General features: G+C 44.2%; 1 protein-coding gene across 1 annotated transcript in view; it reads left to right on the top strand.

Moving 5' to 3' along the window:
- The first annotated feature begins 246 nt into the window (after positions 1–246).
- The window catches only part of MAP3K15 (mitogen-activated protein kinase kinase kinase 15), an 83,807-nt gene continuing 70,663 nt past the window's right edge, over positions 247–13,390 (top strand). Inside the window, exon 1 of the mRNA XM_040091157.1 lies at positions 247–562. Within this exon, the coding sequence (XP_039947091.1) occupies positions 247–562 (316 nt within the window). The remainder of the gene's footprint in view (positions 563–13,390) is intronic.

Below are 13,390 nucleotides of genomic sequence, written 5' to 3'. Positions count from 1 at the left end.
GGCGCTCCCCGGCCCGTCTCGTTCGGGGAGGGCGGCGCCCGGCTGAGCCGAGCCCCGCTCCGCGCCGGGCGCCTTCAACTCGCCTCGTCCCGCGAACGGAGAGGAGCGCGGGCAGAAGGGCCGGCAGGAGGAGGAGGAGGGAGGGAGCCGCGTCGCCGCGGCTTTGCCCAGCTGTTCGCGATGGGACGCGGCCCCGCCTGAGCACCTGCCGGCGGCGCCCCGCTCCCCTCATCCTTCGACGCCGCTATGGAGAGCCCCGCGGGCGGCAGCGCGGCCGCGGAGCCGGCGCCCCCCAGCGCGGAGCCGGAGCTGGCGGCCGGGGGCCCGGCGGAGGCGGAGGCGGCGGAGGCGGGCTCGGCAGCCCCGCGGCCGCGCTGCCTGCGGGCCGTGTACGTGCTGAACGACCCGCCCAAGGCGGGCGCCGGGGCGCGGAGCCCCGAGGCCGGGGCGCGGCAGTGCCTGCAGCGGGCCTGCGAGGCCGAGGGAGCCCAGCTCAGCACCGTCAACTTCGGCGAGCTGGACTTCGGCGAGACGGCGGTGCTGGACGCCTTCTACGACGCGGGTGAGCGGGCTGGGCTGAGGCGGGACGCGGGGCGGGGGCTCAGGCTCGGGCCGGCCCCGCGCCGCCTTCCCGGGTCGTGCGGGGACGGGGAGCGCTCCGTGACCGGGAACGCTCCGTGACCGCGGTGCCGGAGAAGAGGGGGAGCGGGGCTCATTGGCAAGGGCTGTGGGAACAGGGAGATGGCTAAGAAGGGATCCTCATGTAATGCGTCCGGCACGGGGAGCAGGAGAAGGTGAGAGAAAAAGTTGAGGCTCTTGCAGCAGCTCATTGAGTCGCCACGGTGCGTTGCCCCAGCGGGACTGTGGTCCTATGGTAGCAGCCGAGTTTTAAGGAGTAGCAGAGCTCCTCCTGGGATGGTTTGCTAAGAACCCTCTCCCAGCTCGCCGCCTCATGAGGAGCTTAGAGTGAGACACAGTCGGAGGACACATCCACCTCTGATCTGGCTTGGCCAGGGGCTTCATGTTCACCACTCTCACTCCAGACTGGACAGTGAAATTGGCTTGATTGTAAACAAGGTGATCCTGTATTGCTCTGAACAAGGACCCCGAGGAGGACTTGTGGGTATTGCCCACCCTGTTCAGGTTCCAGCTGGTGACAGGTGTCTAATGGGTCGGAAGAAAGCTGCTGTCTCTTCACGCAGAACTACCTGGCTGGTCTGGCGCTCTGGCAGAGACCTGTGAGCTTTTTGAGCACGCATTGAAAGCCTCTGAGCCAATAGGTATTATAAACTAATCAAGGCATATCGAGATTTTGCTGACATGCAGACAGACTTTTTTTCTCCTATCTGTATGAGCCAGCATAAGGAAATGCTGGAAGTTCACAGGCTCCAAAGATGGAAAGTACTCTTTAAGTCCATGTTGATGCTCATCTTTCGCAAGAACTTTGTTTTGCTCATGAGATGTGTTAAAGAAAATTTCCTAAAACTTTAGTCTTATTTTCAATTCTCATGTGATTATGAGTCCATATCCTCCCAGTAAGTCACCCAAATATTGAGGAACCCCTCACATCCTTTTTTGTCCGTTTTTTTTTTTTTTTGCACTCAGAGGTTTTTGTTGTCTCTGCTAGCAAGGTGGACAAGTATGTAATATATTCTTTGTTTGTCTTAGTACACAAACACAACCTAGCAAATTATTTTATAGCCCGTCTGAAGGTAAGCATAATAATGTACTCATCAATGCAAAATTACTCCTCCATTTCCACTAATAGTGCTATTAATGTGTTAGACACACACCTGCTGTGCATTGTACTCAGTCTGAAACAGCTGTTTAAAAGGGGTTCTTAAATTACTGCATTCTGAGATGAGTGCCTCTTTTCTAGGAATGTGCCCTAATTTTGCAGACTTCTGATTCAAGTCATCTTGTTGGACCAAGATAATTTTATCACTGATTAATACCACTTTGTAATATAATAGTAAAGTGCCTTTTTACTAGATACACCTTCAACACTCTTATATCCATTCTTTTTTCAATTCAAAACTAATTGAATAGTTAGTTTTTATTGGAATAGTTCCAGAGGAGACTGTTAAAAATAGACTTTTTGTGGATTTCTGTCCAGTAGCAACAATTTGAGATCAGCATTAGAGACAACGTCTTACTTTTTCTTGCCTGGGATTTCTGGCATCTGTTCAGTTCTTAAGAACACCATTAAGAATTAACTTTTAATGTGAACACTCCTATGGCTTACGATGAACTTTGTGTTAGGAAGTTCCTGTGTGTTTACTTTAAAAAGAAAAAAAATCTAGAGAAGTTTTATTGCTGCTTGGGTAAGATATTAAGCAGGTGTTTCCCATACTGAAGATATCTCTTGCAATGTATATTTACTTTCTGTAGCTGAGGGGCAGAACCTTGAAAAGCAATTCCTCTTGCTTTGTAACAGGTGGTGGGGTCTCTAAGAGATGCTTGCCTGTTTCCATCTCTTGGTTTACTAGTGGAACCTTAACCATCTACTAATGCTTAATGACTGAGCAGCAAAGACCAAAAGACTATCTCATTGTGAGTAGTATCGATGGTTCCTTGTTAAAAATGTTGTCCATTAGCTTTTTTCCCTGGCTGTGCCTGAAAGCTGTTACTCAGCCATTAGACAACCCACTCCAAAGCAAGTTTATTTACCTTGCTTGGTATGAATCCATAAGCACCTTTTGTGACACAGTCAGCAAAGTTTAAGGACAGCGTGCAATGGAAAGCATCAACAGAAACCTCTTTTCACTGTCTGCAGGCAGGTTTTCTGGTTGATGGATTTTTAGTAGAACACTGGGAAAAGTGCTGCAAACTCACTTAAATCCCATAATCAGAGTATATCTGTATTTTTCCTCCGGAGTGTAGTGATACTGATTTCCCATCATTTGAAATCTTAATGTGAATGGAAGCCTGACTTATGCCTTTGGTTAGATACTGCAGATAATGCAGGATGACCCTGATCTTAAGAAATCACTCCGCTTCCTGAGGTTTTGCTTTGTTGAAGGAGAACTACAGCACTTGTGAGAGTGCTTTCGAACTTACATGTTGTGAAATAGGAACTTGGTAGAAGAAAAACAAGATTTCTTTGCTTAGTGTGTGCTAGAAACAAGCTGTCAGCAAAGTAATTTATGTTTTTCAAAAATGGGCAATGATATCTGCCTTATAGAGGAGCAAACCAGAATGCTTGCATACCATTGTCTGTTTCTCTGGGAAGAAAGGTTAATACTGTTAGACTAAAACTGGGCACAGGGCAGTAGTGTGAAACTTTTTTTGCAGAAAATAAAAGCAGTTTTCCCAAGGAACTGTGAGCCTGGAAGCTGAGAATTTTTAGAATTCTTCAGAATTATCCCATGAAGAAAATCAAACTGTAGGCACTGTAGTGCATTCATAAACAGCTTGAGAAACACTGTGAAAAGGTGAATGTGACTTGGCTATAGTGATGTTCATAGCTGCAAAGGATCTTTTTGTTCTGAGTGTACTAAGAAAGCAAACATGATGTCAGAGTCAAACGTCTGACCTGCACCTCTGCAAGGATTGGTTAGATAGAAAAAAATGTAGCTTTTCCTTGTCTGCCTAAAACTTTATCAAATCTTAGTGCCTGAAGTGCCAGGCAATGGGTTTGGCTACAGTGTTAAGTGAAGGAGTGTACAAAGTACAGTTATACAGGTTTTGGGTGTTCCCATTTTGGTTTATGAAATCCTGTCTCTGTTGCTGATCATACTTTTCCCTCATGAGGGATGTGCAGCAATCTGTTTTGAGGCTTGGAATATTTCTTTGACCATTTGACCATAGTATTTGGAAATTATACTGTCAGTGGGATGAAAATCAGCTGAAAGGAAGACAAGCTAGAGAGAGAGTGGTGTACTGAGAAATAGAGCTAAATGCTGACCTGAAATAAATGAGTATTCCTCTGACAATCCAGAAAACTGTCAGACAACTTTGAGTATAGGGGAATATTTTGAAGTCTGTTTCTGCTGTTTTGCTCTATGTGAACTTTGCTAATCAATACCCTGTGTGATAAGGCAGCCCCAAAATGCATGGTCTGATACCTATCTCTGCAGACTTGTCTTCATCCAAGACTTGGGAGTGAGCCCAAACAGAGCCTGAAACATGGGTCCTCCTTACTTCTGTACCACAGCTGAACCACTCTTACTTCTTGTCCCTGAGATTCTTTCTCTTCATGTTACGCTGTGAAAGGGGAAGGAGGAAATATATTTGCTGGATCCCAATTTTCAGGCTCTGACACCTGCTGGGGTGACCATTGTTGCCTGTGCCCCAGCTGCCTGCCCTGAAAGCCTCTGCCCTCAGAAGGCCAGTGTCCCCGCTTGAGAATTGGTGGGGCTGAGTGCATCGGGTGCAGTAAACACTTGGCACTGGTTGAGGATTATATACAGCCTGGTAACCAGGGGAGCTTAGCTGGAGGCACAGCTTCCCTTGCTGACTCTGCTGCAGGGAGTGCAGTCTCTGACACGAATGACACTTGAGGGCAATAACTTCTTAAACAAACTTTGTCATGCCTTCTGCTGCAGTTTGTCTTTGCCCCTGGCTGTGACATGAGCCGTGGTGGAGTTAAGGGTTAGTGCTCTGATGCTTACCCTAGCAGGCAGGGTTTGCTGCTTTTCTTAGGAATACTTGAAATCTTTTGTTTCCTTTCTTTTCCCAGGCAGGTCACTGAATGGCTAGGGGTGTATTTGCTTTAAATCTTAAGAGATACATGTACCACAGAATACAGAAGTACAAAGAAAAGCAAACCAACCCTCTTCAGAACAGGAAGGTGGTGGATGAGAGGCTGGGCTGGATACTGTGCTGCTTTAGTAAAACAGCAGAGCTTTTGGACCTGATCTTTTGTCTGTGTGATCCTGCACATCTAGAGTGACTTCAGGTATCTCCAGCAAAGCTCTGCATTGTGACGTCAAACCAAATATTCTGATAACAAAACCCTTCAATACACCAGCATTGTAGTCCTTTTATATCCAAGTGTGTGAGGCCAGTTTTAAATGACAGTAACAAGCCTGATGCAATCCATCAGGTCTATGTTACTGTCACAAAACAGTTTAGGTTGGAAGGGACCTTAAAGGTCATCCAGTTTCAACCCCTCTGACATGGGCAGAGACACCTTCCACTAAACCAGGTTGCTCAAAGCCCTGTCCAGACTGGCTTTGAACACTTCCAGGGATGGGGTATCCACAACCTCTCTGCATAACCTGTTTCAGTGTCTCACTTCCTCACAGTAATCTAAATCAGCCCTTTTTCACCTTAAAGCCATTCCCCCTTGCCCTGTCATTACAAGCCTTTGTAAAAGGTCCATCTCCAGCTTTCTTGTTAGCCCATTTTAGGTACTGCAAGGGGCTATAAGGTCTCACCAAAGCCTTTTCTTCTCCAGGCTGAACAGCCCAAACCCTCTCAGTCTGTCTTCCTGGGAGAGGTGTTCCAGCCCTCCAGTCATCTTCACAGTCTTCCTCTTGAACATCTCAAACAGGTCCCCACCCTTCTGGGGCTGGAAAACCCAGAGCTGGATGCAGTACTCTGGGTGGGGTCTCACAAAAGCGGAGTAGATGGAGAGAATCTCCCCCTTGACCTGCCAGCCATGCTACTTTTGATGAAGTACAGGACAGAGTTGGATTGATTATCTCAGAGGCATTTTCCAGCCTGCTTAATCAGTTCTGTGATGGACTGATTGATTCTGTGATTCATGAACCTTCATCTTCCTTAGATGGTTTCAAACCTCATATTCTGCAGCGGGCAGAACATTCTCCCAGTCCCTGTCTTTGCCTTCTGTAACATTACTGGTGTGGCTGGAGCACCTGCCAGTGAAGACCAAGGCAGAAAGGTTACTGAGTACCTCAGTGTTTCCCATGTCCTGGGTTACCAGGTGTCCTGTTTCCTTCTGGAGGGAGCCCATGTTTGCCCATGTCTTCCTTTTATCACCAAGATACTTACAGAGGCTTTTCTTGTTGCCCTCGATGTCCCTGGCCAGACTGAATTCTCTCAGGGCTTTAGCTTTTCCAACCTGATCTCTGACAGCTTGGACAATTTCTCTGTTTTTGTTATGATACATCTCAGGTGCTGTGACATGATGCATTCAAGAGGTGTATTTTGCTTTTATATTAGATGGTGTCAGTTTCCAACATTTCTTTCAGAAATGCTTATTTGCATTCAGAGATTGTAACAGCGGAGACCATTATTTTCATAAGCGAGGTTAGGGCTGGAGGGATCTTAAAGATCATCTTGTTCCACCCTGCCCTGCCATGTGCAGGGATGCCATTTGTGGGATCAGGTTGCTCAAGGCCCTGTCCAGCCTGGCTGAACACTTTAGGGGTGGACTATCCGAAACTTCTCTGGATGATCTATTCCAGTGCCTCACCACCCTCCAAGAAAAGAATTTCATTCTAACCTTTAACTTAAACCTGCCCTTTTTCAGTTTAAAAACATCATCCCTTGTCCTGTCCATTGCAGTCAATCCCAAGTCATTCAGCTTGAAAAATGGCTTTGAGTCAACCCTTTTGCTTTTTCTGTGTGTAACCTGAAATTCATCTTGTGTGTGTTCTGTGAAGTAGCTTCTTTAATGTTCAGCTGAACAGGCTTAGAAACCTGCAAATAAGTAACCATAAGGAGGTTAGGTGGAATTCATTAACTGTGGTATATTGCCATGCACCAAATGCAAGATCAGAGCTGTTTTCAAAGGAAGATACTAAGAACAAAAAGAAGAAATGGAGAATCTCTCTCTGCTGAAGAGAGATTCTGTTCTATTACTTCTCCTTTTGGAACATCTCTTTTTAGCTGTGATGGGTCATATGGAAAGACATACCAACAATCCAAACCCAGTATGAGTCCTACCTTTTAGTGAAGCTTTGAATGAGGTTATTTGCATTTCCAGAAGTCTGATTCTAGCTTGCAGATTTGGACTTCTTCCATTGTTCCAAGGTGAGATTATGAATAGACACAGGTACTGTCTATGTGAAGTGACTCATTTCTATGCCATGACTTGTGGATAAACGAAAAAGTAAAAAGAATGGAGTTCTTATTTGCAGGTTTCCTCTGCATGAAATTTCTTTGTGTGAGAAAGCCCTAACAAAACCATATAACAACCCAGCTGTCCCGGTTTAGGGCAAATTTGAGAGGAAACTTCCAAAGGGGTCCCTCTAGAAGGCAGATTCAAGTGGTCCCTCCCCTTAATGGTTTGGGAAAAGATTTCCTTGGAGAAAAGTGGAAAAGAGCTGTGTATTTAACAAGCAAAGTATTCACAAGCTTTAAAAAATGAATAATATGAAACAATAAAACCTCTTGGTGTTCTGAAGAGATGGCAAATTCAGAAAGTCCTTGTCATGGGGTGTAGCTCAGCTCACTCAATCTCTCATCAGTTCCTCTGGCACTGGAAAAATGCCATGTCCCAGTCCTGGTGGGCCACAGGCGTGAGCTCCCAGTGCTCTTCTGGGTTTCCAGTCCAGAGCAGGGCTGAACAGCTCCAAGAGAAAGAAAAGCCACAGTCTGGGCAACTTCTCTGCTTCAGCTAGCTAAGAAAATGCTAACTAAAAAGCAAAGAGCTCTCTCCCACTGTCTGTGCTGCAGACAGCACAGCCCAGGAGAAGGATGTGGGGAGCAAGTGCAGTTTCTGCAAACTGTGTGCTGCTTCTCCTCCCTTTGCTCTCAGAACCAGTCTGAAAGGTGCAGAACGTAGTATCCAGCATAAACAGAACAGACAACTGGGGATAGAAGCATCATAAAATCAGCCCTAGGACACCAGCCTACAGCTGTCCATTTTCTCTTCTTGTCTTCCTGTCCTCATGGGCATAAATACTAAATTTCAGAAGGCTTCTCAGAATTTGACTGTGAAGTCCTTGTGACTGGGTTTTGTAGCCAGAAGCATGTCAGATAATTTCTAGGTGTTGAATCAGCTAACAAGGAATCATCTCTCTGAATATAATATAAATGGTGTGTTCCTGTTTTGTTTTAACTTACCCTGCAGGTAATATTTTTCACTGTGTGATTATAAGTCTTACTGAGTCTCACTAAATAGACTTAGAAGCTTTTACACCAATTACCACCATTACAAATTACTTCAAAAATATGAACATGTAAGTTTATTCTGAAGAGAGGAACAACTGCACCTATTGAACTGCCTTAGTTCTGAAGACCAATTATTGTCACGTGGCCCTTGAAAACACTGCAGTTAGAGTGGGTTTTGGTTATTTGTTTTTCATACTGTTTAATTTATTTTTTAAAATAAAACTTGTGGCATTTTCTGGAATTCTTCATATCAGTGAATGTTGTTCTGATACAGTTTTGGTGGGTTTTTTTCCCTCTGATAGGAGGAAAGAACTGTGCTGGCTATGTATACCAATCTGCAAATTCTAAAGGCCACTTTTTTTTTTTTAATAATTATATGCAAACATATTTTTCATATAATTCCTAAGTTACTCTGAAGGAGTCTACTGTGCTGTTTGACTGTGGGATGCTGGCAAGCAGATCTCTGGTTCTGCCTTTTCGCATTTCAAGTTCGCTTTCAGTGACTCCCAGCCACTCGTCTCCTTTGCAGTGATTGCATGCTTGCTCAGTCTTGCTGCGCTGTGGGTAGCATATTCTTCATGGGTTTAAGAATTGTTTCCCTTAGACCTGAAGTCACAAAATTAGGTTAAAGAAAAATAAAGGAAGTGTTTGCTTATGTGGGTTAATTACATTGCTTTAATTTCCATCCTCCCATAAAATAGATAAATTATGGTAGATATGTGGTAGCTTATATTATGTTCTGCAGTCATGCTCTTCTTTTTTCAATGTAATCATACATTGCTTTTTTAATTGTTAAATTGCACTTGCACATGCTAGTTAAAAAGTAACTAATGTTCCTGGTTTACCTTGAGGTAAAGCACTTCTGACTTGTAAGGACTTGTGCCAAACCTAGTCAGGAACTCAAGATGTTTTCGTTAGCTCAAGATGTTTTTGTTTCCTCAAGATGGACTTGTGTCAGAGTAGTCAAGAGAAGGCTCTTGGCCAGGAACAAGAAGTAGGACACAGTGATTATGTGCATGATTATTTGATTTATTGCTAATTCAGTGTCTAAATACTGCTGAAATGCAGTATATAAATAACTCTATCATCTGTTAAAACAGATAATAGTGCATAGGGTCATGATCTCTCCAGTTAGGAGCTTCAGTGAGACCCCCTTGCTTTCTGAGCTCAGAGAAGTTTAGGTGTGGCTAGGTCCACTTAGTCTCAGATATGGTCAATAGTTTATGTCTAAAGGTTTATAATATAAGCAGGTTTGGTTAGAAAAGTACAGGTTAACAGTCTTTAGCCTTGAGGAGTTCACCATTCCAAAGCAACAAAGCACCTATATAGCTACTTTTGGATTTTAGCTTCACTTGTGACCAGTTCTTAGTGTTTTCCACTCACTGTCAAAAAGTCAGTATTTCCCATCTTTAGGCTGCAGGCTTCCATGCTGGGAGGGGGCTCCACCTGGAAGCTGCTTGCAACACCAGGAGACCAGCTGGCCCAGTCTCTGCCAGCGTTTTATACCCTTATGCAGGCCAACATGCACCAGTCCTGAATATCTTGGCTCCCCCATCTCTAAAGCGCATTAATTATGCATTCAGACAGCTCCTGCTGCAATACTCACCCGGTGTTCCAGTCCTAGGGACAGGCCCCATTGCCTTCAGGGAGTGCAGAAAGGGGGAGGCTGTGGGGCTGTGTGTGGAGGTCACATGCAATGACCCAGCTATCGTTTGTCAGCATGAAAAGCCTCAAATTCAAACTCCGACTGCAAACCTGTGTTCTGGAGATACTCGGGGCATGCTGCTGCTTCCGTGCGTGTGGAGGAGCAGCTGCAAGGGTGTCACGTGGCTAAAATTTGATGGTTGAGGTGGGTGTAGTAGGGTCTTTCTTAGGAGGACCTACCTCAGTGTGGTTTGCGACTTGCAGGTGAAATCTGTGAACACAGTAGGCTCTGGTTGCCATGCACTTGGGGAGTGAATTGCTTTAGCCTCAGGCTACCTTTGAACGGCTGCACTGGTGCCTGAGGCTGAGCCAAGAGTGCGCTTGCAGCTGTTGCTTTATCCCACACCCTGGCATGGGCTGGATGTAAACAGCGTAGCTGCAGTCCCGGCCGAGGTCAGGGGGATTCAGTGGGCAGCCAGTGGGTCAAACGTGTCTCACAGTATAATGTCACCTTACCTGTCTTCTTTCAGGTGTGCAAATACCTTCACCTTTTTCTGGGAGGTTGGGCTGGTTGTGGAAACATACCAGGAGTAAAACTTGCATCACTGTAGTCTGCAAGGAGGAGACATGAATTCTGACATAATTACTGGATTGCTGTGTCATGGGAAACCACTCACGCTTTTTTTATCCTTCGTAGTACTCAGCCTGATGAGGTCAGTGATTCTGCTGTGTGTTCAAGGTGGTGGAATTGAAACTTCTCAGATATTCTTTGATAATGCTTCGGAGCATTTAAAGTTCTGTCTAAGTCAGTAGTTCAACAGCTGCTGTGTCTTGGAGCGCAAAGCCCAGTGGGATTCACAACTTCAAAACATGTACCCCAGCTTTTACTACGTTGAAGGTGTGTGATCCCAGCCTTGGTTAGCATAGTCTTTCTTTAGCTGCACTGGGCTCCAGTCACAGGCAGAAATGTGAAATGTAATGAAACAGTAATGACACTGTTAGGACTATATCCCTACCTTTCTGCTGTTGTGGAATGGTACAGCTAAATCCAGCAGTAAGGGAAGGACTCCAGTTTATCACGGCAAAACTTGGGTAAATACAGCTATGTCTATTCTAGTATATACTGCTTTTATGCTCAAATGATGTTTAAAAAGTCTTCAATGTCTCTTTAAAACAAAAGACAAGGAGAATAATCCTAAAGTGCTTTTATAATCCTGTTTCAGTATAATCTTTTTGTGTCATGTTATGGAGGGAAATGTGACTGGATTTTTTGCATTTTGTGGGCTTTTTTCTGTTCAGGAAAACAAACCTTCATGCACAGAACTGTAGCTCAACCATGAGTGGTCAACAATTTGAAAAGTGTTTATCACATCATAAATGTTTATCACATGATTTCTAAAGCTTTTGAAGTGTCTGCCAAAAATGCACTAGTTCTGGAAAACAAGCAAACTTCTATGTAAATCATCATGATAATGAGCTTTCTCTAAAATACTTCTGTTTCCTACTGGTGCTGGTAGTGCTTTCCATGAATAGTGGTGCTTTGATGCTTTCCAGGCAAGTCAAAACCAGTGATAGATTCTATGAAATTGATTGTGGGAAAGATAATAGGGACGTTACTTTTTTCAACTTGGGGTAGTGAATTATTTGCCACTTGATTGCTGTCCTTTCTCCCTCCTTCCCTTTAAATTAGTTACAACTATTTAGTAGCTAGATTAGCCACAAGGAATTGTGCCAAATCAAGTGTCTTTGCCTTAGTCACAGAAAAACTGCAGGTTTTTTCTCTTGCAGAAGAATATCCTGTAATAGCCCATAATAATGTCACTCAGCTGAAGACTAGACTAACTAACTCTACTGTTACTGCCTTTCACTCACAGAAGCTGAAGAAAGAAGTTTCTTTCTGCTAATTTGTGTGTTGTTAGTTTTGCCTTTGCATGGAGAGTGACAGGGTGAAACTGGGCTTGGGAATTGGTAAATGAAAACAGTACAAGGCTGTGTTCTGTCTATGTGTTGCTTTCTAACAGTGCTGGACCAGCCATCGCTGTTGTGCTAATCTTAGTAGATATAATAAATACGATTCACCAAATTTGATAAATCAAAATTTTAGAATTTTATTGAGAGACAGAATGACAGTCTCAGACAGCCACAATTAAAAGGACAGCGTTGAGCCCAGGATCAGCGCTGGGTGAACACAGTAACACACTTAGCCAGTATGTTACTCCCCAAGTTCACATTTCTGGCTTGGAGCAGTCTCTTTTTATACACTGGATCACTGAGAGAAACTCGGGACTTCGAGGTTCCTCCTTCTGAGGCAGCCTCATTAGACATTCATGTTCCAGTTCTGGGATTCTGAATAGGGCAGCTGGAGAGGACAATGCCGTTAATGGTTGGATCCAGGTGTGGCGTGAAGATGTTAATTTCAGGAGGAGACGGATGAGATCTGATGTAATCATCTGGTTCTCGGGGCTCTCATCTCCTTTTTCCATTGTCTTTGTTCTCCCCTTAACGATTCCCGGCAGAGGCATCCTCGTGTCTCTTCTTCTGGTAACTTCAATCATGGTTTCTTCGTGTCCCTCCTATGTCTTTTCAGGCAAAAGAAATTCCTGTACCCTTCTCCGGGCCGTTTTCATCTGAGTTAACTCTTAGCATACTGGATTAGAAACAAAACTTATAGGGGTTGAATTACATTTTACATCTTTTAACATGAATTAACTTTTAGACGTATATCACAGTAGATAATCAAAATTTGCAGGAGAAAAGCTGATGTTTACAGTGGTGTTGCTGGTTGGTGCTGGGCTGCCTTACTTAGCAGAGCTTCTGTATGCACAGCCCTGTTTCACACAGTAAGTGTCAGCTTTTATCAACATCAGCTCTGCTTTCTGTGGAACTGAGTTACTTGTTTCAGATATTTTCTTTGCCAATGGATGTTTGGTATGCTTCAGTCTTTTAAAACCCCCTTTGAAAAGAGGACACGATTACCAAGCTCAAAGCCAGGCACTGTGCTTGTTTTTACTACCGCTGTTTGTGGGGCTTAAGATAACTGACAAGTGTTGTCAGCTGGAGAAAATATTCAAATCAGAATGAAGTCTGAAGATGGTTAAGATGGATCTATTGTTTTCATTATAATTAAATTGTGGAACTGATAAACTTAGTTTTTTGCTTATTATAATAACAAAACTAGGTAAATCTTCCTATTATTTTGGGAAAACTAGAAACTGCTTTGACATTCTGGCTTGTGATCAAGTCAAAAAAGAATGCTTGATTTTTTTAAATTTTATTTTATTTATTTTTTAACCTTTAATGCCTCTTCAGATTCCTAGTTTTGCAGTAGTGCCTCTCTGATGGTATAATACAAATTCTGAGAAGAATAACAAGTTAATTTCCATAAGTTTGGGTATTTTGGACAATTTAAAAGATGAATATTCAGAATTTAGCATCTTAAATCTAAACTTTCTTGCTACTGTTACCATGAAAAGGTACAGATTAGCCTGAGAGGATGAGAAGTTTGACATGGGCCAGCACCCCAGAGAGCCAGCTGCACCCTGGGCTGTATCCAAAGCAGCATGGCCAGCAGGGGGAAGGAGGAGATTCTCTGCCTCTGCTGTGATGAGACCCCACCTGCAGCTCTGGGGGCCCCCACATAGGAGGGATGTGGAGCAGCTGAAGTGAGCCCAGAGGAGGCTGTGAAGATGATGGGAGGGCTGGAGCACCTCTCCCATGAAGA

Source organism: Hirundo rustica, chromosome 2 (assembly GCF_015227805.2).
Source record: "Hirundo rustica isolate bHirRus1 chromosome 2, bHirRus1.pri.v3, whole genome shotgun sequence".
Taxonomy (NCBI): Eukaryota; Metazoa; Chordata; class Aves; order Passeriformes; family Hirundinidae; genus Hirundo; species Hirundo rustica.
The sequence above is the reverse complement of the archived record's forward strand: the minus strand, read 5'-3'. Positions and strand labels throughout refer to the sequence as shown.